Raw genomic sequence first — 25,095 nt, 5'->3', positions numbered from 1 at the left:
ATAAAAAAATGAAAAAAATCCCCCAAAAAATAATTACCCACAAAGTAACATACATGGTAACTCGTAAGCTTGCACGAGGTGTTAAACCCGTGTTATAACGACTGTCGTTTTCCGGCCACGCGAGGATAAAGTAAGTTACATTCAAGAGCATTTTTATTTACATTACAGCTCACACAATATATTGGTTTTACCTTAAAAATCCAGATATCAAAACATCAACTTCTGGATGAGTTCTTAAATAATCTTCATTTTGCATTCGTGTGTTAATCTGTGCATAATCATATTTAAATAAAATATTTAATCCACATAAAAACAAACAAAGTTTGTTGGAATCAGAAGTATATATGATCGAACAAAAAATATATACATTCATAGGTTTATTATAAGACTTTTATTCAAATATAATTAGTAACCCCTAAAACGTCGATAAAGAATAAGTTTAAAACGAACATATATGTAGTTTTGTAATAATAACATATACGTAGTAATAAAGGTATTTGGCAATATGCGAACAATATTTTCACCTTAAAACTGCTCAAAGTTGCTTGTTGTTCGTCTGATAAAGCACCTAGATCATAATCTTCCATTCCATGAGGCGGAAACCGCTGTGGTCTTGCCATTTCGGCTTTAAAATTGGGGAAATTTATTTCAATTTGGACGAAATTATGTTTTTTTTGTTAGCGTACCTTCGTTACCAAGCTGCAAATCGTCACTATGTAGAAATAACATATATTTGTAACTCGTGTTAAACAATCGGGGTGCGTTGCTTAAACATTCGGCTATTTAGGTTAAATCCAAGTAATTTTATAGAGAAAGGAGTTTTCTGCTAAAAATATGCACGTTCTCTATGTTAGTTTAACTGAAATGGGTTTTAGTTTATAAATAGAAACACGTTACACACGTTGCGGGGCATAAACAAAACCAACCATACTACGCGCGGCACATCACGAAGAGAGAAAAGTAGCGTCTGTCTGAAGTACAGCAATGAAGAGACGTGTAGTAGAGCAGTGTGGTTTCTAAAGACACAGCAGGAAGAAGATGACTCGGATAATGGATAAACGTTGGGTAAGTCCTATTTTTAAATTGCGGTCAAATTTCTAACTATATATTGCGGAAAATTAAAACAAATCTGGTTTTAGTTGATTGGTTTATGGTTGTAATACCTCCGCTCTAAAATGCTTACGGGAAACGCAGAAGACGCAGCACAGCATGCTTGGGTTTGCCCATCTGATCGTCAACTAACTCTACGCTCAAAACTACGGTAATTATTTCGAAATCTGGCAGATTGTTAACCTTATGAATTATTAATGAGTTTAATCTTGTTTGTTGACAGATTAGCTGGAATGTTTTATATTTGTTCCACATTTTTAATAATATTATTGTTTTTCTTTTAGTTTAATTTTAATATGTATATATGTTATAGTTTTCTTAATAAAAATCATATTAAAAAATCCCTATTTAGTGTTTATAATCAACTTATTAAAATCGTATTAAATGTGCCCCCCTTTAAAATCTAAACAACTTTAATAAACCAACAATATATTTCATGTCATAGCTAAATGGTCAGTTGGACCTGGACAAAATGACCCATGCCATGCCACTATGTAGCACTTTACTTCAGGCCCCACTGCATACTATTCATAGGATCTTACCCCCACTACCATGGGCAGCCACCGTGTAGGACCTCACCAAAAATGGAATAAACTTAATTTAAGTTAACCGTATGCTTAATTTCAGAGCTGGGTGGTCAGTTAGAGCTGCACAAACTGACCGACAGAGGCGATCCAGCACGCTTAGTGATGAGGAATTAAAGAAGATACGTCAAGTCATAGAAAGAGCAGAAAACATGGATCAAGCGGAGCAAAAACGAGTGGGGTAAGTAGAATAAAACCTTGGTGTTATATCCTAACATTGTGCTGATATGCCAAGCCTGTATTGTCCACCTTGGAGTAAGTGGCCAATCTTAACCAAATCCTAGGACCCATTGCCTGCTACGCTGCGGGTCTTGTCTTAATATACTTCGTTTGGGTATGTGTGGAGTGTTTAAAAGATTTTTAATGCAACTCCTATTTTGTTATATATACTGTATTGATTAGCATGATTTAAATGTGCCTTGATGTGATTAAATGTATGTTCGATTATAAATGTACTAGCCCATAAAAGCTACACCTTTAATAATGTATTCTGAACTAGTGGTGTAGAAAATGGTATATGTTAAAATTTGTTAATCGTAATTGTTAAACACACTGATTTGTAATTAGAAATATATTTCGTTATTTAATTTGGGTTTTATATTATCCATTTTTAATGATTTTTCAAACCCTCTACAGAAAGCTGGTGCACAGACTTGATGATATGAGAAGTAATTCAGCTGGTGACGGGAAGTTACGATGTATATTATGTGCTGAGGCATTTGGGAAGCTAATGGGAGCTTCTTCATTTGTTTGTGTGGATTGTAAAAAGGTTGGTGCCATTACTCCCATGGATTACATTCATATTGAAAAGATAAATATATTTTAAATTGATTTGTTTATTTTTTACACTGCCATTAGTAGTACCCGAGTGTGGTAAAGTGGTTACCGCACCTTTTAAACCTAGAGGTAATGGGTTCAAGGCTTGTGCTGCTATCATTTTTGGCGTATGTATCCTTGGGCAAGAAACTAAACAGCAATTGCTCCAACTCAGTAATCCAAATTATCAGCCATACTTAAAAAAAAGTACTCCGTAAAATTTTTTAAAATAAAACATTTTTAGAATGTATGCAGCAAATGTTCTGTTGAATTTTCCCCTCATTTAATACGTGGATCACACTCAATGGATAGCAGCCGTGGAAGGAGCAGCAACCGAAAGTCTTCAACTACTAAATGGCTTTGTAAAATATGCAGTGAGGGCAGGGAGTTGTGGAAAAGATCGGGTGCTTGGTTCTTTCAAAGCTTGCCAAGGTATTTAAGGGGATTTGGTTTTTTTTGTGTGAATAAATGTAACTTGCTTTATCCTCGCGTGGCTGGAAAACAACAGCTGTTATAACATGGGTGTTCTGTTTCGTACACCTTGTGCCATCTTGACCAGTATGTTATTTTGAGGGTGATTGTTTATGAGTAAGGGACTAAGGCACTCCAGATTTTAAAGGAACATCTAATGTTTTATAATAAATATACATTATTATGTACATATATTTGAAAAACAAAAGCTTTGGTAAAATACAATAAAACTAAAAAAAATGTTATAAACTAAAAATGTAAAACAAAATTGTACAAAACATAAATTTATAAAGTAGATGCAGTTATTGCAATAATTTTTCAGGTATATACTGCCAGAACAGACATCTAATGGGATGAACCAAAACTTCCCGATCCGTACGTTAGGTAGCACCATTATCCCTCAATCCCCTGGATCTCCAATGCATAAGCCAACCAAAGACTTTGCAACAACACCTACATCTACATACACACAACATAAATATATGGGTAAGGTTTATGTGTTGTTTCCCATATGTTACATAGGTTGTTAGATACATGTCAAAATCTGTGGTCTTATTAATTTTTAATTCTTTTTGGAAAGCAATCCATTTGACAGCTTTATTTCCACTGCCTTGCCAGCTTTGAATAAAATTAATCTTGTTTTGCCCGCAGCATGTATAATGCAATGTGTTTGTAGTTTTAAGCTTTCCAAGATTGCCAATGCTCACATATTAGCTATGGAACCATTGCTTCCATGTATTACTAGCATGCCCTGTGGTGATAAGCAATTAAACTTTGTTTATTTCTTATTGGCCCTTAAGCAGCTTGAGGCTAGGCAACTAATACAATAACACAGCATGTTGCCTGTAGGAATATATTACTACTGGTCCTTAGCAGACATTTTCTTTATGTAGTAAAATACTTTATACTAATGGCTGTATTTTACTTCAGTTTTAGGATTAAATTATAGTTAAACTACTTTTATGGGAATAAAGGGTTAACTCTGGCTTAAATTCCAGGTCCCATGTTGTGTCACGCCGTAGGACCTTTAATTTTTTTATTTAATATGTTTTTTAAATTCTTTAGCTTCAAAAACACATTTTCTATCTTTAACATATTTAGCATGCACTGTCACTAGTGATCAATGGTTTAACAGCCATATCACTTTTATTGATTTTAGCTTCAATTTGTAAGCCTAAACTAATGCCACGGATTATTTAATCAATAAATATGAGATATTTTGTTTACCTGTGTGCACTGAGATGCGTCAAAATCTATATTTCAAATTTGTATATGTTTGTGTAGCGCATATTACTGTTATAAGATTAATCAACCCTTTTATAACTTATTTTTTAACTGTATTAAGTTATCTAAATTTAATGGCCCTTACTACAAAGCAGATAACATGATTAATGTACATTAAAAAATTTAATGTTTAATATATAACATAAAGTTTCAGTTTAAATATAATAATGAATTTTATTGGAAGACCTTTGGTTCTAATATCTTTAAACATTTCTTACATACATAAATTTAAAATTGGTAACAAACATAATTTTTAAAAATATATTAATTATATATATATATATATAATTAATTTTTTTGTCGCACTGTTGACACCTGGTTCAAAACCTGAACTTGTAAAGAATAAGTTTTGGAAATTTGTAATTTTGTTTCAATCAGTCCGAAGAAGGTCGTCCAGCAGTGAGAGTTCGGACAGCAGCGATATTTCAAGTTTCGGAAAACCTGCAAGCTTTTACAAAAGTAATTTAATATTTATATATAAGTACTGTGAAGTGAGATGGATACCGTTAGCATATAATTAATATCCCATACTTCTTGGATGTAGTCAGATATCTGAAATGTAGCCACACAATTTAATATATACAACATTGTTAGTTAGCACATAAAATTACATATTTCCTATTTGTGTTTTTTTCTCAATTAACTCTCTTTTAGAGTCATGAAGGTATGGTTATATAATTCTATTTATTTTAATTACCACCATATTTTATGCGTTTTTTACAATGTCTTTAAAATATTACTGGAAAACTGTCAGCATGGCATGAGGTGTCTAACTACTATATTGTATGTTATGTAACTTTCAGTTGTTATAACACGGGTGTTCTGTTTCATATAAGGTGTATAACAGTATAACCATATTGTATGTTACGTAACATGGTGTGTGGAAGTAAACACATTGCTTTGTTAAGTTTTATTAAGATAAAAATTCTCCATTTATCTCTCATTGTCAAAGTAAACAAGACTTAAGATCACATTGAAAATCACAGCACCTTCTAAAAGCTCTTAATGCGCCATTTGTTGGAATAACGACATAATTTTGACATTTGAATACTTGAGTGCAGACCTTTGCTTCCACCATAACTCTTTGTTAAAGATAAAGCTGTTTTTACAAAGCTCTTTTAAACCACCTTAAGGTTTGTATTCATGTATTGAAAAAAGTTGAATTTTTATTATACAACCATTAATTTAAAGTGGGTGTTATTTTCATTTTCCCACTTTTTCTAAAATTACGTTTCTAAAAACAAAATTATCAGGTAAAAAAATTTTTTTTTTTAATTTAAACTAAGTGTTAATTAAAATCATTTAAAGTTTTAATTTTTTTTACTTTATTTTAATATCTAACCCAAAGTATGTTTTACAGAAAGCGATTCAGCGAGCATCACAAGCAGCACAAGTTACACAAACAGTAACGACGCTTCTAGCCGAAGATCGGAGCAAATTTTGTTCGACAATAATCCAGCGCGCTCAAGTAAATACAACTTCCAATACAAACAGCTTAGACTTAAATCCATAATCCACACAGCTTAGTTCAAATGATTTTCCAAGTAAACTGTCTTTTGATGGATTGGGCATCATATTGTGTTTTGTTCAGTTGAATGCATTTTATTGTAATGTACTGTTAGGTTATTGCTTTGAATCTATTGAGCACATGACACATAAGCAGGGTAAAAGCTGTTTTCTGTGTTAAACTGAGGTGCTAAAACATATATTGTAACCTGTTTCTGAAGTTTGTTTATTATATATGTTTATTACATGGCATTTCTAACATGATATTAAACCGCCAAGTTTTCTGATCTGAGAACAACAACTGCTAAATATCCTTTATAATATGTTGGTTGTTGTTGTTGCGTGGCATGTTATAATTCTTAAACAGACCTTATGGAATTTTTATAAAATGACTTTTTTTTAATAATCTTTTTTATAAAATGATCTTTATCTGCAAGACATAAGGGCATGACGTTAACTGTTTAATTACCCATTCACCCATTATAATATTCTTCATATTTCCTCACAGATGGGTTTGCTGCGTTATCGGGCAGTGAAAACAGTCTCAATGTACCAGGTGGGGCAAGGAAACGTAGAATTTCTGGCACCAGGAACCGACAGCATAAGAAATCCGTTGGAGATAAATCAATAGAAGACATTGGTGAATAGAATTATTTTATTTTTAGTAAATTAATTAACGCAGTTCAATAACAGCTCTGATGTGACAGTGTGTACATTAATTTAAAGGCTGTGTTGCGCAGCAGATGGTATGTATTGTTATTTCTTCAACTCTAGTTTAGAGCTTTTTAAACTAGTGGGCATAATGAACTTCAGGGGTCACTGAGAGTATGCCAATTATTGAACCATACACAAAGTACTACATATAATATACAATTGATAACCGTGAAGGGTATCGGGAAATTTTAAAAGATTCAAACCAAATCTAAAATAAGTTTGAAATGACTGCTGTAGTATAACTGTGTTGAGTGGAATGAAAATTTACCATCACCAACATTTGTAAACACTTGTCTAGTTGTCTTATCTTGTCTGGCAATGATTAACTAGAAGATATAATTAATGGCTGTTGTTGTCTGTTAAGATAACTTGTAAATGGCAATTGTCCAACCCAGTGGTCACTAATGGGTTGTCGAAATTGTCAGCCATACAGAACAAACGCACTCACAACGTTACATATGTGATAACTTAGAAGTGGGTTTATCCTCACATGGCCGGAAAAACAACAGTTGTTATAACACAGATATTATTTTCCATACACCTCGTGCCAACTTAAGGTTGACCCTGTATTGCACTTTATTTTTTATGTATGGTTTTGGCTGACAATTTTGACAGCCCATAAGTGACCACTGGTCCGGGGCAATTGCGGCTAAGTGTTAATTGCCGCGCATATAAACATCTTTCACACATAAACTATATTCCAGGCACCAACAACCCAGACATGTGGAGTTTACATTCAAGTGGTGTCGATGGAGGAAGCTATATTGTTGAAACGAATGCAAAAAATGAAATTGTTACTGAAAATACAGGTATTTTGATATTGAACCTGCTTTTCATTGATTTGTATTGCATTAAGTAAAACTCAAGACAATAATATGGAAATTGTTACTTCATAAAAGCTATATAGTTGAAACAAATGCAAAAATGAAATTGTTACTGAAAATACAGGTATTTTTACTAATATGGAGTCTTTAACTTTTATTGATTCTTATTGCATTTAGTGACACATAAAGCAATAATGGGAAAATTACTACTTTATAAAAAATGTTTTAACATCTCATTTAGTATAAAAAACATAGTATATTTTTTAGGTTTCGTCTGCCATTCGACAGGTTGAGTCTAACTTTTATTAATTGGTGTTGCATTTAATAGGAAGGCAATAATTACTTTACTATTGAATAAATAATCTTTTAGCATCTTGTCTGGTATAAAAATGTTGTGTATTTCCGGCATTTCGTCTGCTAAAGACATCATTAGGCCGCAAAGGTTATTTACATTATACCTGGTAGCAGGCGTAACAATATACTACTTTACAATCTGTACTGACAAGTAGGCTACTTGCAACAAAACTATTTTACTACTTTACCAGCAAAAAATATTTATAATACAGTCAAATATATTGGACAAAAACTAGTAACCCCACTGTTTATATAAAACAAAAACTGCGATAAAAGCCGAGTCTGGTTTTGTATATTCATTCAGCCAAGATTATGCTTATGTTTATTGTTTACCATAGGATAGCCGTTGTAGCTGTTGGTAAACTTAAAATGGCTAGGAGTCATTTCATGCAGCCTTTTGTAGGTGATGCTACTGTACTTCTTCCTTCCTGTTTCTTACCAGTGACCATTATTAACCTGAATACAAAGCACCTTGCATTGAATTGTTTGTTACTTCTGCTACCAGGCATTATATGATAAACATTTCATATACCATGTGTATGATACCATATTTCCTGATGAGTGATGATACATGGAAAATTATATATGCATTATACCCAATTGCTGACCTGATTGCACATTTTGTGTATATCATGGGCCAGTTGGTAACTTGGTATTAATATATGCATTTTATACATAATGCCTAACTTTATTGTACATTGTATGCATATATGGGGCAGTTGGTGTTGTAGTATTATATCCAATTGCTGACCTCATTTGCATAATATATGTACATCATAGAGCAGTTACTATTGTATGTGCTACCCAATTATAAGCTACTCAATGCTAACCTTATTGTATATTACATGCATATTATGGGGCAGCTGGTAACTTGGTATTATATATATAGTAGGGTGGGGGAAGATGGGACATCTTTTCATTCCATTTTCTCGTCCAATTCTGTAGTAACAGAGAACATTCAAAAAATTATTAAACCGTATCCGCACGACTCCAATAGGCCGATGTTAATTGTTAAAAAAACGATTAGGATATTTAGATATTATGTGCTAAAGGTGTCCTGTCTTCCCCCACCCTACTATACATTATACTCAATGGCTAACTTTATTGTTCATTGTATGCATATCATAGAGCAGTTCTTATTGTATATGCGTATTATACCCAATAGATAACCTGGTTGTATATTACAGCTGGCCTTGGTAGTTTGGAGTTCACCCTACTACACGACTCCCACAAGCTTGCATTGTATGTCACTGTGATCCGCGCAAGGGTAATTAAACTTAACAATAGCCATTGTTGTTGCATAATAAACCCTTTGTTCATAAGTTAAGACTGATGTTTTTAATAATAAGATGAATGCAAAATTAGCAAGGTTGAGTTGGTAGCAATGGAAGTGGAAAATTACTGCAACAAAAGATTGAATTTAAATGTTTTTTAAAACTATGAATCAGTCTGCAGAATATGGCAGCTCTTGACTCCATTAAATTTTTTAAATGCTGACTTTGATATTAGTAAAGAATTCTCCTTTATGTTACAGATTTAGCAAAATAATTGGAGTTATTAATCCAGGTTTTAATTCTTTAAATTTCACTCTTTTCAATTTTTTTGCTTTTGTTTAATTCTGTATTTAAAATTACAAAATTAAAAAAACAATTAAATTTAATTGTATGTTTCACCGAGGGAACAAAATCAAATCTCCAACATTTGAATGCAAATTTTAATTCTGTATTTCAATTTTTTTCTGTATTTCAAATTAATTTTATTAAAAAATTCTATCACACAGGGTCTTAAAGCAATGGATATCAACGGGTTCTCTGATCCTTATGTTAAGCTCCACCTTTTACCAGGTTCCAAGAAGGTACATAGATACATATGTACATACATTATTAAACATAGTGTGGAATAAATATTCCATGCCTAACGTGACTAACAACCACTGAGACTAAGGCTTACAAATAACGCCAAACGTGACATAGGATGTGAAACCATATATAATGAAATGTGGTACAATTTCAAGTCTTGGACAGTATATTTCTAACTTAAATTATTTATTCCATTTATTTACTTTTAAATAAAATGTTATTTATTGAAAGATTGCCTACTTTAAATTGTTTGTTGTTGAGCAGTCCATTTCAGACAAATTTAAATCATTTATGAAAAAAGAACATTTAGTTTTAATATGAACATAACAGACCATATTCAGTTTAAAATAATAAAACCAATATCACTATGTACTTGAATATATTTTAAACCGAAAGGTTTGAAAGTAAAGACATTTATGTCAGGAATATGTTTGTATTATGTTTGTATTATTACGTTTGTATTGGCAAGAATTCATGTGTATTTGCACCAAAGCACATTTACTTTACATAATGAAACACAGCCATGTACAATGCCAGCTACCCAATGTAATTTATCACAAATTTTAAATACGTTTATTTTTCTGCCAGCTCGGAGAGGTAAGCATCAAATATTAATATTTCCGTTCATTTCTGTCACCATTTTCATTTTCTCATTGTTTAATTTGTTTTGTGAAACTAATATATGCATTCACTGTTTAGTCCTCACCAGTGTTTACTCTTAACTAACTTTTCATAATATCTATTCAGACTTAAAAGATTACTAAAATTAAAAACCTTGCAAAACAGATGTTACACACTACAAACATCAAAAATACATGTTGAACCTAGAAAGAATGTAATACAACATAACTATATACTGTAGCCCAGTGCTCTTCAACCGGTGTGCACGGTGCACCCTAGGGTGCATCAAAATATGCCAGGGGTGCACCAGAACAAAAGTGTATTAAAGGGTGCATCACAAACTTCAACAATTTTCAGCAATAATATTCATTTTTTTAAACATTTTTAACAAATTTAGCCATTTTTCTACAGTTTTTTTCATATGAATTCTATATTTGCATCACTGGGAATTGTGAAACGTCATTAGTTTTACGTTAAAGCATTCGGGGGTCCATGAGTTTGTTGCAACAACTTTAGGGGTTCACCAACCCAAAAAAGGTTGAAGAGCACTGCTGTAGCCTATATTAGACTTTAAGTCTAATATAATATCCATATACACTTCAATACAATACACACCAGGTGCATTTTCTACATAATGGTCTGAAAAGAAGGAGCATTCCTAGTTTGTTTCATAACAAGGCAAGATGTCTTGCTATAATATACCACACTATTAGTGTAGATGGATGGCACATGCATCTTTATTAGCTTTTTGCTTAAACAGTAACTTAAATTAGTAGCTTTTTATTGCAAAGTGTTAAAAACAGTAAGCTTTTGTAGCTCAGATTACCAGTTGTTTTATTTATTGAGTTTTTTAATTGAGATGCCACTTTAAATCTTACTTTAAATGTAATTTGATGTAGCACGAGTTATTTTATCTTTCTGAATTTATACTTAGAAAATAAACTGGAATTTTATCATTTCCTTTAACATGCAAACATTTGGTGTAAAGGTCTAAATTATATTGCATTTAAACTACAATGTAAAACAAAGTTATAACTTATTTAAATCTAGGGTAAATTCCAGACTCCTGTTGCCACATTAAAGACTATCATTACATTTTCCATATTACCACATGTCCACAAACTAACATAACCCATTGCCTTGCATTAGTGTAGTTTATATATGATACAAAATCACCATTGAAAGATTTATTTGTTTCTGTGCTTGTTTTATTTATATTGTTGTTTTTGTTTCAACCATTAGCATACACAATCAATGAATGCTTAAATCAATGCATGGTTGCTTCAAATTTCCTGATTTTCTTATTTGTTGTTTAACTACAATGTAGTATATACTATATGTTAAATGGCTGTAGAAATGAACCTATAAATTACTATAAGTTATATAATAGGTTGGGGTAGAATGGGACATGTTTTCATTCTATTTCCCCATTTCATTTTGAAGTAAACAAAAAATATTGAAAGAATTATAAAACTATCTCCACATAACTCTCATATACTGTTGTTTATTGTTTAAAACACGATCAGGATATTTGGATATTATGTGTAATGTGCTTAAGGTGTCCCATCTTACACCACTCTACGATATCCTATAGATTGAATAGGTTCTATAATCAAATGAAATAAAGACCCTTCAAATATCTCAATTGACAATATAGTAATGAAATTGCATTAATGTGTTCTTGATGGTTAGATAAGGATGTTAACACATGTTCTAATGCATTATTTTCATGTTTCCTCACCCTAGTGACCCTTAAATATTCACTCAATACTATAATTTTAACCGTCTGTAATATGTGTTTGTTCCTGATAACATTATCAGTCTTATAATTAAAATACCAGGCCTAATCAATTATGTGTGGAAAACAATTTGGATTTAATATCACAAACTGTACATTTGTATTAGAAACCAACACCTGAAAACGTGTTTAATTATCATAAATGATAGAGTGATGCGCCAACTCTGGCTTAAATCCTAGGTTCCATGGCATGCCACACTGTAGTACATCATCTTTACAGAAATCATGGAAATAAAGACAATAATACAATATTTTTTAATTATGTAGTCAACTAAAATGAGGACCAAGACGAAACAAAAGACACTGAACCCGACATTTGATGAAACCCTCACATATTGGGGGGTTACGGACGCCGATATTCAAAAGAAAACTTTACGTCTCACAGTCTTGGATGAAGACAGGTGAAGTTATTATAGGAGGGTGGGGTAAGATGGGAAATGTTTATTATTTTCCTTATCTTGTCCCATTTTATTATAGTAGGATGGGGTGAGATGGGAAATGTTTATTATTTTCCTTATCTTGTCCCATTTTTATTATAGTAGGGTGGGGTAAGATGGGAAATGTTTATTATTTTCCTTATCTTGTCCCATTTTTATTATAGTAGGGTGGGGTAAGATGGGAAATATTTTATTGTTTTTTCATACTATTTTTATTATAGTGAAGTGGGGTACTTTTTCTCATAATTTATGTTACATGTTTTCACCCTTTACTTGTCCCATTTGATAGTTAAACAAACAGTATTCACAAAATTATACAAATGCATCATCATGACTCTAAAATGGCATTGTTAATTGTTGAAAGCATGAAATATATGGGTTTTGGGTGCTAACATGTTTACCCTACAGTACTTTACTTTCTGTACTTACATTTTCTTCTATCCACCAGACTTGGAGATAATGAATTCATTGGTGAAGTAAGGATTCAATTAAAGAATTTCAACTTAACTCAAACCAATACATACAACATGGGACTCACTGAACATCAGGTGGTTTGAAAGCTGTTAATAAGTTCTTCTTAAACTTTGGGGAGTTGCAATTTTTATAAGAACTCAAAAGTTGGGAGTCAAATGCTACCTAATACCAGTTGTGTGGGTTTTTAAATCGTACGATATTTGTTAAGTGCCGAAGTTTTGTTTATTTAAGTGTGTTGCAAAAAAATGTCTTATGATTTATGAACAAAGTAACAAACATGCTTTCTTAGCAAAGTGTGTGTATTGTCAACCGCATGTTTTAGAATTATTAAAAAATCTAAATTAAAGTTAAAAACATGATATATATATATATATATATATATATATATATATATATATGTATGACTAGGTTCTCCATAATGACCACACCTATATACCACTTTTTGACCAACTAGTTTAAACTGGTTTTAACAGGATATAAAGGAAGATGAAGATAGTAGTGAAAGAGGAAGGATTATGGTGACCTTATCCTACCAACCTAGAGATACAATGTTAGTCGCAACCATTAACAGATGTTCAAGTCTTCTTCCTGTTGCAAGGACAAACACAATTGACCCACAAGTTAAACTGTAAGTGGGAACTGCTTGTGGGAGTGATTTAATCTAATCTATATAAATAGCTGTGTTCTAATGACTGTTGTTTTCCCGGCCATGCTAGGATAAAGAACGTAAAATTATTTCATTCTTATAAGCTCGAAAGCTCAATGAGAGATAATACTTTTAAAATAAACCTAACCACAAACTTTACATGACCTTTAGCTGCTTAAAGTCAGAAGCAAATCCTTCAGAGTTCACCTTCAAGAAAACTGAGCGTCGAAAAAATACGAAGACCTCTAACCCTGCTTTCAATGAAACTATGAAGCTACCATTGCCCGCACAAGCCCGTGAACTTGTTAATTGCTCGTTGGATGTGAGTGTGTGGGACAAAGACACCTTTGGGAAGGAACATCTTATTGGTGAGCGATACTTCTATGCATTGCAAAATATTTAATTCATTTAGTTTTCCACAGTTTTGTTCTATGTAGGTAAGGTCCTTTCTATACTTTTTATATTTTCTGTTTTATGTTGGTGAGCTTCTTTTCTACACTTGTTATATATTCTTTTCTATATGGTTGAGGTCCTATAACGAGGCATAGCAGGGGACTAGGAATGTAGTTTACAGTTGGCTTATTAATTCCTTGCATTGTGGGTTTGATTATACAGTTCATTACCATTGCAGCGCATAACAGACAAATATAAACCTAAGCATTACTTTATGTACTCCCTCCCAGGTGCTGTGTGCTTTGGTATTCACAGTAAAGGTGACAAACTAAAGCAATGGTTCAACTGTGTAAAGAAACCTCAAGAAGCACACGAGATGTGGCATTCACTAACATTACCAAACGATCCAGAGAAAATTAGCAGCCTAGCTGAAGCAGGGAGACGAAGCAGAACTCCACGTTTCCATAGAAAACTACATTCATAGCTGCTCAAGATTGGCAAGTTTTTATGATATTGTTTTAACATGACATCTCTGTAAGTGTGATAGGACATGTCATGGGACCTTGCAATTAGGTCAGAGTTGGCTCATTACCCAAACATTATATATGCACATTTTATTCTATGTGGGTGAGGTTCTTCAGTGAGGCACACCATGGGACCTGAGATTTGGGCCAGAGTTGGCTTATTACCCCAACACACAAGGTGCTACTAAATGATACAACACAGTTAATATTATATTAACATTTTAACCATGACATAATTTTATTGGAAATCTAGATTCATATTTAAAGTTTATTTTTCAAGTGCACATATATGTCAGTACTACCTAGTTGCATTTTATATTGCTTAATATATAGTAGGGTGGGGGAAGATGGGGCACCTTTTTGATCATATTTTCTTGTCCCATTTGGTAGTAAATAGAGAACATTTAAAAAATTATAAAACCGTATCCCCAAGATTCCCACACACAATTTTGGGATATTTTTGTGCTTAAGGTGTCCTGTCTTCCCCCACTGTAATATATATGACTCTTAGAATAAATAGTGGTGATATTTAAAATATACAGGTTAAAATATATTTGTCATCAAACTTTTATTGCAAACACATTTTGTATTTAAACAGCTCATTTAGTAGTTATAATAATATGATATTTCTACTTGAATGTTTAATTATGGTGTAAAGGGTTGCGAAAGAATGTAATTTTGTTCATGATTTTTAAATTTATTTATGAAAATAGTTTTGACAAATAGTGGAAAAAGCGGGCACATCTTAAGTCTTTAAATTAAAAATCACTTTTATCACGTACTTACATTTGGTGTTAACTTTTTGGGTGTTTGGCTTTTATTTATATTTCCACAATATTGTAATTGCTGTTTATTTTCATTTTATGTTTCACCGTTTTCTGTATATTTCATTTAAGTTGTTTTTTACATTTAGTTCAGGCACAATATTTCTTTTTATTCGCACAGTTGATGTTTTAAACAAGTTTTCCACCGGTTTTACATTCACGTTTATTGTGTTCATTCATTTTACCACTTGCTTATTTGCACATCTGTTGATGAAAACATGGGTGTTGTCACAACAACCAGTTTCTGGTCTGTGTGAGTTAAATATGTTCCTTTACACAGTACCAATATATAACTATATATATAGGCGGCATTTCTTTTATGGTAGTGGTTCTTAAACTTCGAGACTTGTTCTTATTTGTAGAACATAAGACAATAGTATGGTAGAGTGGGGGTGAAGGGACATCTTTAGCACATAATATCCAAACATCCTGATCGTGTTTTAAACTATTAACAACATTCTATGGGAGTCTAAGGATACGGTTTTTGTTCACTATCAAAAATAGAATGGGAAAAATAGAATAAAGGGTGTCCCATGTCTACCGCACTCTGCTGTATCATCTTTTGACTAAATTTCGCAATGATGGTTTTATCAAATGGGTGTCTGGGTCTGGCTCTAAATGTTTAAGAAGCACTGCTATATGGATTGCCAGCCTATATCCAGTGCCATGACATTTTCCAATGCAAAATGTAACTATTGTTGCCTTTTTTCTGTGTTTTCTGTAAATCTAAATAAGCTTGAATGACAGTTTTACTGCCCAAAACTAAATTATAAAACTGTGAAAAGTGTTTCCGTGTTCAGTGTCACTTTGTACTCTTGCTTTTAGAAGTCACATTGTAAATGTATATGCAGCCTATAGTGTATTATGTTAAGTACAAAACTAAATGGTGAGAAATGTGATTCTATTTGAAATCTGTTCATTTTAATGCCCTTTTTTGACCGGCATATTTTATGCCTGTGCTACTATTAATAATATAGTAGTACTGTTGGGTAATATATAACGTTAGCGCATAATATCCCATTAGCGCATAATATCCCATCTAATCCTGTTTTTAATATGGTATCCCAACCTACTATATATTGTGTTTCCTACACCTCTTCTGTGGGGTAAGATGAATGGTGTCAGCACATAATACCACATATTTTCAGATCAGGTTTTTGGCTTAGAATAGAAACATGAACTTCACCCTACTATACAGTGTTCCCTAAACCTTTATCTTCAGTTCTTCAGCACACACAACAACCAATCCATTTTTACCACAGCCGAGCAAGTACTTTCGCTATCTGTTATATTTTCCATACGGACAAGATATATATACATGGCAACATTACATAACCATACATTAAATATGAACATAATGTAAAGGTGACTTTGCATATATTGCACATCACACCCTACACATTATATTCCATACGAAATAATCATCTAATATCCAATTCCATCATGCAGGGGCATATTGTAAAGCCAGTCGATCGAAATCGTTTTCCTAAAAACAACAAGAAACAAGTTAGTTGTGAATTTAAAACCAAAAACTGGTTTTTAAGATCCGTAACGTTAAACCAAATTGAAGAATTTCAAACAACCCCCTTAGATTACACTAACAGAGTTTAAGGTACAAAACTTTATAAAGTTCTCAGTTTTACAGTAGTAGAAAAGAAGATATGATCTATACATTAATTCCTACTTTTTACTATGAATGTCTAATATACACCTTTATACAATATATATAACATATATAGTAGGGTGAGGGAAGAAACCTTTTCAATCTATTTTCTCGTCCCATTTGGTAGTAATCAAATAACATTCGAAAAATTTATACAACCGTATGGTAATTACTTGAAACCTGATCAGAATATTAGGATATTATGTGCTAAAGGTGTCCCTTCTTCCCCCCAGCCTACTATAAGATATAATATGGAATCTTGATTCCTACCTTGATAGTTAGTTCTTGCACAAACCTATGTGCCCTGTGAGAATCTTTCAATTGTGAAAGATATCTGCTTGTTACTTCCGGACCCTTCCCATTATGTTGTGACAACATGATCATGTTGATTAGAGTTTCGGGACAATTGCTGTCCTGCAACAATAACACTCTTACTTACTTTTGTTTATTTTAAAATACTTTGATGCTTTTTTAAATGAGTGATGTTAATCGGCTTGGGCAGTGGGACTTGAGCTTATTTTGTTAAACTTTCTTTTCTATGTGGGTGAGGTCCTACAATGTGACACAACATGGGCCTAAAGATTTGGGCCAAAGTTGGCCAATCACCCATTTAGTATAGTTTAATGTACAAAATCAGTCTAGATTTCCGAAAATGATAGCAAAGCTTAGTTTAGAGTTAAACCAATATGATTATATTAGAATGTTCAAGACAAACCTTGTCCATTGCTTCCTGCAACACACTTTCTGCTTCATCCCATTTACCTTGTGCCATGTAACAAGATGCCTGGCCATTTAACAGTAAGCTACTGCTCTGGTTTTTATCAGCCATTTCCTGAAAGTACATGCTGTGTTTTACACCATAAATATTAAACAAGAGTGTCTAATATTTATAAACTCCAGAGCATTTGCAGGTGAAATTGTAGTCCAAGACTCAGGAATTATGCCACATTTGGCCTGTTACCCGAACTAGAACAACCAGCTATATGACAACTAACTATTTCCATATCTCTCTTTGCTTCATCACAGGTCGTATAAGTATCAACAATATACTATGTAAGTATATATTATACTTATACATAAGCCTGGGTGTTGGGGTAATGGGCCAAATGTAGCCTGAACCTAGGTCCCTAAATAGAGACCTCACACATATAGAATAAAGACAGGAGCCCAATGTAAGCCAATTTTGACAACAAGTGTAGATGAACACTCACCTGAAATATATAGTAAGCATCTTGTAACTTTTCCCCACCAACCGACATATTGAACCACGCCTGTGCAAGCTGTGTGAGGGTTGAATCCTCGTCGGCTTCCATCATTGATTTCAACTCTTTCCTGGTTGGTACAAGTTGTATATTTAGTTCCATCAAAATTTTGGGGGTAATGGAACATTCCTTTCCTAAATACTGGGACCCGTGGCATGCCACACTGCGGGACATCACCGGCATAGAATAAACTGAATATTTAGAATCTAGAAATCTCAGTCACTTTTTAGGGAGGATCTTCACTGGAGATGAAAATGTTTCCATGAATTCTGTATGCACAAGCTACACAAATCTTACTTGGAGGCAATATTTGTTTTACCTATAAATAAACACATTTTGACTTACTTTGCGAGATCCAATCTATTTATAGTGAGCAGGATTTGAATGGTGAGAGCTGACCTGTTACAAAACAGTGTTATATAAAATGCGACTTTTTCACAGTATTATTAAACTAATAAAAAAATACGATTTAGTTGCAGAGTCCAAGCCCAAAGTTTATTACAATTTACAAGGTATGGGTCTTTTAGCTACTTTATCTGCTAACATTTAAATTGTATATAATGTAATACTTTTTCCTTTTTGGCCTTTATTTTCCCTTTAAGTTTAAAATAACAGGGAAATCTTCACTACTACCCATCACCCAATGGCCAATAACAACATATAATACCCTATAATATATATATTATATTTTTATTAACAAACTGCAGAACATACGCCTCCAATGATTCCATGTTATGTAACGTGCGCAAAGCAGCTTCGTAATTTGCTTCATGATAATAAATACTCGCTGCCATAATGGGAAGAGTTAGATTTTCAATGTCAACGTTACCGGACATCTTCTCTTCAACAGTCTGTATATAGATGACGATGTGTTATATTATAAAATGTTAAATATTTAAAATAAAGACCGTAAAAATAGCAGAACTAATAAGTTATAAGTTGATGTATAAATGTCTTATGGTTATATTATAAAACGTAATATTAAAAATACAACTATAATGGTAGCAGTGCTACATAGTAATAAATTCATGTCATTATTTTTGTTGTTGTGTTGCACAAAAACATGCTGACTTATAAAACACATTGCTGTTTGGTTGTGCATGCCGAAAATCGTAGCTTAATATGCAAGTTGCTATGTATCCTATAGAACAGTCCAGTACCAGACATCTAAAGGGCAATGCAAAGGTATTTAACCCCTCATTATTTACTTGGCAAGGCCCAGATATTTGAAGATGAAACATACCCCTATATACTTAAACCATATAGGTCTATATACTTTAAGTTTGTCTGCTGCTGTTAGAGAAGTAAAATTAAACCCGCACCTTTAAAACTGCATCTTTCTTTGAAGGGTTAGATAAATAATCTGCCAGAAGCCTCACAGCTTTAAGCTCTTCAGATGCTGAAGATTTTATTTCATCCAAAACGACGCCAAACTTTCGCTGGCTGATGTATGCGCGGTACATGAACACAGCGCATTCATTCTTCTTCTGTTGTGAACTGACCTGGAATAATAAAGAGCATTTTTTCAATAAGTAGCAACTAAATGTGAGAAGCAAACAAATAATAAACGAGATCTTGATTTAAGTTTAAACTAACAATATTTTAATAATCAGACACATAATATGCAAAGAAAATTAGAAACGCTATGTTATTCGAGTCAGCATGTTCTCACATTTTGCAATTTAAAGGGTTGCAATTGTGTTTTCATTTACTTAACAAATAAAACTAAATTGTTACCTTCACTTTCTGTGCTTCGTTAATACATTGTTGGTACAAGCCGATGTAAAAAGCGTTTTTAACGTCAAAGAGTTCATCGATTTCGGACTGTGCCATTTATTTATGTATTGTCAAGCGTACAGCTACTATAGCGCCTAAATTAAAGATCAATTATAGTATATAAGTATTCGGTAATATGGGTTATTCAAAAGATTAGTATTCAATACACAGTAAGCGTAAAAAAACCTAAAACCTGTTTCACAAATCGGTTCCTAAAATAAGTTACGCGTCACCTTTTATACCATGGGAGAGGTTATTGCATTGCGTGGCAAATTTGGTTGACATATGAGAATTTAGCGAACTGTGCCAGGTGGGGTTTATCCATTTTTGCTTACTAGCAGAAATATATTAACAATATTTGTTCTAACAAATCATTAAATCGTATGATTCTATTTTAAATTTAAAACACAAGATAATTTTTAAGTGCAGTGACACGCGGGAATAGCCATTTTAAAATCCCGCGCGAATTTTAAAACGGACTGCCTTTTATTACGTCATAAAGGTTACACGATGCAGTTCAATGTACAATATTCTTTAAAAACAATGTTATTGATATGTGTTTATAACTTTTTTATTCTATATAATATTTATACAGGCGTTAGAAAGTGATATCGTACGAGCCAATAATGGCAAGTCAAAGTTCGGACTACTTTTTTGACCGAAGTCAGAGTTTGTTTCCCGATTCGCAACAAGTTTTCAGCGGCATCGGATCAACGCCACCCCCGCTTTTTACACAAGATAAAACTAACAGTATGTTGTAGCGAACTAACAGTATGTTGTATGATTAGTATAGTTGCATAAGTTTTCCCTTTTTATGTCTCCAAATCGGCTTGATATATGGTTTCATCAGTTCTAATGTTTCTTGTATGGTTTTACATTTGCACAACTTTATTTGATGTTTTTTTCAAAACGTCACACGACATTCTGATACTATCACCGCTTCCGGTTTAAAACAATTGGTGCAGCACCAGTCTGCAAAGTATGGCAGTTCCTGACGAGATCTCGCGCGTGCAAGACGGTTATTTTTCGCGTTCGCGCGTGCTATCATTAAAAATCTGCGTGCAAAGCATGTACATTTTCAAGCCGCGTTAGGAAATCTTACTTAATTTAATACGTATTTTTTTCTTTGTTTAATTAATTGGCGTGCGTAGGGCAAATTGTGGCGTGCATAACCGAAAGTCTGTAAAAAAATCGCGCGTGCACCTGCCATACTCTGCAGTCTGGGTGCAGCACAGCTTATTAACAAAATAACTTTATCTTTAGAAAGATCCTTCAATCCTCCATCTAAAATTCAAAGTGATTTTTGTGCAAGGTCCAACAGGTGCATAAAATAGTTGCAGATTTCAGATCATATATGTTATTATGTTAACATATATTTTGCTTGACGTTTAAAATTACATCTTTCTTGCACTGTTCCAATTTGCAATATTTAGGGGGCTAAAACAATTTGCAATATTTAGAGGGCTGAAACTACTTTGTTTTTTTTCGCAATTAGTAAACTGCAGTTAAAAATGAATATATACATGAAACTTAGCTACAACAAAAGCAAAATCAATGTTGTTATCCATTATTATTTGTTTTTATACCTAATTCTAGTTTCTCCACAAAGACCTAACTTATATAGATTAGAATAGATCAATAGAATATCAGTTATTAAATTTCTAACTTTCTTTTGCAGCAGAAACACCACAAAGCCTGACAATTCAAACCAAGGTTTTTGCATTCCTGCTTCTCCAATACCTCAGCCAGAGCTACCAAAATTTCGAGCACCGTTTTCGCAGCACACAGTTAGCCAAAAAGTAACAGGCAATGGAAAACTACACCATTTCCCATCTACCCTAGCCCCTGAAGCTTTGTCTAGAGTTGAAAATTTTATTAACAAAAGAAGAAGTTTTCCAGCAGCGAGCCAATCACAGAAGAAAACATGGCAGGCTCCGAAAACAGCTCCTATTGACCTCAGGTCACCTCCAGCAAAGAAAGAAAAGCTAATGACGGTGCCTGAGACACCATTTGTGGTAAATAAAAAGATCGCAGCATCCGAAGAGAGCTTTGATCTTAACTTGGATGACAGTGATGAGGAAGATAGAGGAGCGATCTTTGGACCTTCACTGAGGACGCCATCTTGTGTCCAACTTCCCCCTAAGAGGACACCCGGTGGTCGTATGAAGGACGGAGTGAAATTACGACCAATCGAAGAAATTCGTATCCTTTATAGTTTGAAAACATATATATATATATATTAATCTAGAAATAATTGTTAATAATCGGCTAATTTTTTATTCTGTACTAGGGTTTTCCTTTGGCCCTGAGTTGAAGTTAATATTTCCTTAAAATAATATTTTAACAGCTGACAAATATCGATCGGTTTTCAATGGAATCCCATGTTTTAATGTGGTGCAATCAAAGGTAAATAATAAATATGTTCCTTCCATATCACTATACCAGTCGGCCTATACTATATGCATATATTAATGGATAAGATATAATATAGCCTATATAAAAGTTATATTAGTCATGTTAATTAGGAGCAAATTGTATTATCTTTTGTAGTTTGAATTTTCTTTATAATAATATGGAATTGGCAGTAGTGCAGTACCATAAAACTGTTTTTCTATAAAGCATATAAAACATCTATATATGCATAAAAGGTATAATACCTATTATTAAAACTGGTAAGTACTATAACTAATATTAAACCTATAAAGTAACCTATGCTTTTACTATTAAAGCTATATTGCCAGGTATTTGAAGATGCTTTGTACACCAACAAGCCATTAGTGGTGTCTGGTGTTTGCTCCAACTGGTATGCTTATTAAACCCAGTGGTGTGTCATAGACCCTGCTAACCCCGCAGCCGCCCTGTGCCCTAAGGAATTAGGGGCCCACTATAATACTTGATAGAAAAAAGTGTTTGTATTTGTTTACACATTACACAATTAACAAAAATAGGTTAAATATCTTAAAACGCAATTGATTAAACCTATATTTTCATGGCAGGTATTTGAAGATGCTTTATACACCAACAAGCCGTTAGTGGTGTGTGCTCCAACTGGTTCTGGGAAAACTGTGATATTTGAACTTGCAATTGTAAGGATGCTCGTTAATAGTGGTGGGAACCCACAAGGGAAACGTAAAGGAGGAAACAGCATGTCAAAAGTTGTTTATAGTAAGTTACATTATTGTTGACAGTGAATTTTGTGGTAATAAATGTGTGATATAAAGATTTGCATTTTTTTCATAAATATTTATCTAGTTTAAGAAAACGTAAATGAGGAAACAGCATATGAAAAAGTTGTTAACATTAAGTCACTGTATTGTGGCCAGTTAGTTTTACTGTAATAGGGCCAACTCTGTTCTAAATCATAGGTTTTGTTCATATTGCTGTTTACAATAGCAATCCCTAATAACTTAACTCAATAAACCCAAACCATAGACCCTGACCTATATCATGCCTTGTCAAAGCTCCTCACCTATGTAGAATTGAAAACATGTTATTTTAGTCATGCCATTTAACCTACGTCCGACACTAATCACAATAATGGTACTTTCATTACCACTGTTTTACTTTTCTATATTGGTGATACGATCCCACATCAATGCGTACAAGGGAAGCTGAAATTTAAGCCCAAATTGGCCAATATACAAAACTTACATTAATTATTAATTGATGAAGTTTTTTCCCCAATTTGTTAAAAGTAATTTGTTAAAACACTGGTGATGAAAAAAAACACTGGTGATGACAATTACAGTGGCTCCAATCAAAGCACTTTGTACTGAGAGACATGAGGATTGGTCGAGGAAATTCTCACCTCTTGGCTTAGAATGCCAGGAGTTGACTGGAGATTCAGATATTGATGATTTCTGGCAACTTCAGAAAGCCGACATCATCCTTACTACTCCTGTAAGTAACGTTTAATTTACATCGCATTAAAAAAAACTTTAGGTATTCAGCAAACTGAGGACATTTCCACAGTCGGCGATGTAAAACAGCGGCTTGCGCACCTGCATTTAGCCAAGAGGTTACAGTTTAAAGCTTGACACTGCTACCATTTCGGACAAACTTCTTAATGTTTTCCACACAAAGATAAATGGGTTATACTTATTCAAAAATAAAAATATAGCCTGAAAACGTTATCTAGTTTTTTCATTTTAAGAAGTAAAAAAAAAATAAGTGCCTGTATAAGACTTGAGGTAAAGATGTTCAAACTTGTGTTTGTTTTCCAGGAGAAATGGGACAGTATGACACGTAGATGGAGGGACAACACGTCACTTGTTAGGAGGGTCCATCTTTTTCTTATTGATGAAGTTCATCTCCTGAATGATGAGGCTAGAGGTGCTACTATGGAGGTAACCTGTGTGTGGGGTATAGGGGTAAAACTTTTGCAGGGGAAGCAAGGGTAGGTGTACACCAATTACGTATGAAATAAATCTAAATTTTATAAATTCAAGTGTATTGATGAATGCAGTGCACAAAACTCCAGAGTAGACTTGCATGCCCTGCCACCCCTAGTTTGGCAAGTATTTGATTAGCAGGCAGATAAATCTCTTGCAAAATTTTTGCTAATTTCTTGAAAACCCCAAGATCCGATTAAATAATTAGTTATTCTACATAGTTTTCTTGATTTAAACATTCAAACCACCCAGGCGGTAGTAAGCAGAATGAAGACTGTGCAGTCATGTACAAACGCAGGCAAAGATACAGGGTTAAGGTTTGTGGCAGTGTCAGCTACTATTCCCAACACAGAAGATATAGCAGAGTGGTTGGGAACCTCTGGCCAGCCTGCAGTAGCGTTTGAGTAAGTAGAATAAAAACGGTGAACATCATATGTGTTTATTCAGAATAGATGGGAACCATTAAATGCATAGCCCTTTTATTTAATGTGGGTGAGGTCATTGACCTTGGATCTAGGACAGGCTTGACCCATAATCCAATGCATTGCCTTTAGCTTAGAACAATTTTAGAAGGTCATTTTGCATAAAAAACTCAGTGTCTTCCCAATGTTTTGTGTGCCATCTTGGCATCTTTTATAGACTTCGTCAGTGAATGTGTCTGAAATAGATTATGTTTTTTTATACCAAATAAGCCACTATAATATTATTTACTTATATCTAATGTTTATGTACAGCATGGATGAAAGCTACCGTCCAGTAAAGCT

The 25,095-nt window shown here is 33.4% G+C and overlaps 5 protein-coding genes across 7 annotated transcripts in view; 3 read left to right on the top strand and 2 right to left on the bottom strand.

Moving 5' to 3' along the window:
- LOC100184380 (RIIa domain-containing protein) overlaps positions 1–668 on the bottom strand; it is a 1,550-nt gene extending 882 nt beyond the window's left edge. Inside the window, exons 1-2 of the mRNA NM_001159764.1 lie at positions 525–668; positions 192–268 (exon numbers count right to left, since the gene is read on the bottom strand). Of these exons, the coding sequence (NP_001153236.1) occupies positions 192–268; positions 525–620 (173 nt within the window). The 5' untranslated portion in view covers positions 621–668. The remainder of the gene's footprint in view (positions 1–191; positions 269–524) is intronic.
- Positions 1–1,034, top strand: part of LOC100181229 — a 23,131-nt gene extending 22,097 nt beyond the window's left edge. Inside the window, exon 10 of the mRNA XM_026839305.1 lies at positions 962–1,034. Within this exon, the coding sequence (XP_026695106.1) occupies positions 962–964 (3 nt within the window). The 3' untranslated portion in view covers positions 965–1,034. The remainder of the gene's footprint in view (positions 1–961) is intronic.
- On the top strand, positions 962–16,118 carry LOC100183573 (rabphilin-3A). Of its 3 annotated transcripts, XM_018816436.2 has the most exons (18): positions 962–1,065; positions 1,140–1,261; positions 1,738–1,875; positions 2,331–2,463; positions 2,755–2,942; positions 3,304–3,467; positions 4,644–4,724; positions 5,626–5,733; positions 6,280–6,411; positions 7,190–7,294; positions 8,851–8,930; positions 9,444–9,518; positions 10,111–10,119; positions 12,209–12,342; positions 12,827–12,926; positions 13,326–13,480; positions 13,670–13,866; positions 14,182–16,118. In XM_018816436.2, the coding sequence occupies exons 2-18, from the start codon at positions 1,176–1,178 to the stop codon at positions 14,373–14,375; spliced, it is 2,079 nt and encodes a 692-aa protein (XP_018671981.1). In that variant the 5' UTR covers positions 962–1,065; positions 1,140–1,175; the 3' UTR covers positions 14,376–16,118. The 3 variants fall into 3 exon arrangements, with proteins under 3 accessions (XP_018671981.1, XP_026695105.1, XP_002127605.1); XM_026839304.1 differs by lacking the exon at positions 4,644–4,724; XM_002127569.4 differs by lacking the exon at positions 10,111–10,119 and having other exon boundaries at positions 14,182–16,097.
- Positions 16,119–16,497: 379 nt separating this feature from the next.
- On the bottom strand, positions 16,498–20,045 carry LOC100185940 (coatomer subunit epsilon-like). The gene is made up of 8 exons (XM_026839306.1): positions 19,902–20,045; positions 19,487–19,666; positions 18,879–19,015; positions 18,510–18,563; positions 18,114–18,234; positions 17,618–17,734; positions 17,173–17,316; positions 16,498–16,725 (listed from the first exon to the last, which is right to left on the bottom strand). Exons 1-8 carry the CDS (start codon positions 19,995–19,997, stop codon positions 16,681–16,683), a joined length of 894 nt encoding a protein of 297 aa, XP_026695107.1. The 5' UTR covers positions 19,998–20,045; the 3' UTR covers positions 16,498–16,680.
- LOC113474051 (ATP-dependent DNA helicase MER3-like) overlaps positions 20,039–25,095 on the top strand; it is a 5,329-nt gene continuing 272 nt past the window's right edge. The window contains exons 1-9 of the mRNA XM_026839303.1: positions 20,039–20,690; positions 21,204–21,261; positions 21,619–22,142; positions 22,288–22,346; positions 22,937–23,105; positions 23,689–23,840; positions 24,164–24,286; positions 24,584–24,735; positions 25,066–25,092. Coding sequence (XP_026695104.1) covers positions 20,567–20,690; positions 21,204–21,261; positions 21,619–22,142; positions 22,288–22,346; positions 22,937–23,105; positions 23,689–23,840; positions 24,164–24,286; positions 24,584–24,735; positions 25,066–25,092 — 1,388 coding nt within the window. The 5' untranslated portion in view covers positions 20,039–20,566. The remainder of the gene's footprint in view (positions 20,691–21,203; positions 21,262–21,618; positions 22,143–22,287; positions 22,347–22,936; positions 23,106–23,688; positions 23,841–24,163; positions 24,287–24,583; positions 24,736–25,065; positions 25,093–25,095) is intronic.

Source organism: Ciona intestinalis, unplaced genomic scaffold (assembly GCF_000224145.3).
Source record: "Ciona intestinalis unplaced genomic scaffold, KH HT000184.2, whole genome shotgun sequence".
Lineage (NCBI taxonomy): Eukaryota > Metazoa > Chordata > Ascidiacea > Phlebobranchia > Cionidae > Ciona > Ciona intestinalis.
Note: the sequence above shows the minus strand (reverse complement) of the source record. Positions and strands in the feature narration are given on the sequence as shown.

Excerpts from the sequence above, each read along its gene's own strand:
- LOC100183573 (XM_018816436.2), top strand. The coding sequence starts at position 1,176 with ATGCTTACGGGAAACGCAGAAGACGCAGCACAGCATGCTTGGGTTTGC. Across the intron at positions 2,464-2,754 it reads TTTGTGTGGATTGTAAAAAG|AATGTATGCAGCAAATGTTC; the intron begins GTTGGTGCCATT and ends AAACATTTTTAG. Across the intron at positions 13,481-13,669 it reads ATTGACCCACAAGTTAAACT|CTGCTTAAAGTCAGAAGCAA; the intron begins GTAAGTGGGAAC and ends CATGACCTTTAG.
- LOC100185940 (XM_026839306.1), bottom strand. The coding sequence starts at position 19,997 with ATGGCACAGTCCGAAATCGATGAACTCTTTGACGTTAAAAACGCTTTT. Across the intron at positions 19,016-19,486 it reads AGAAAGATGCAGTTTTAAAG|ACTGTTGAAGAGAAGATGTC; the intron begins GTGCGGGTTTAA and ends ATCTATATACAG. Across the intron at positions 18,564-18,878 it reads AACATGGAATCATTGGAGGC|GTCAGCTCTCACCATTCAAA; the intron begins GTATGTTCTGCA and ends GTTTTGTAACAG.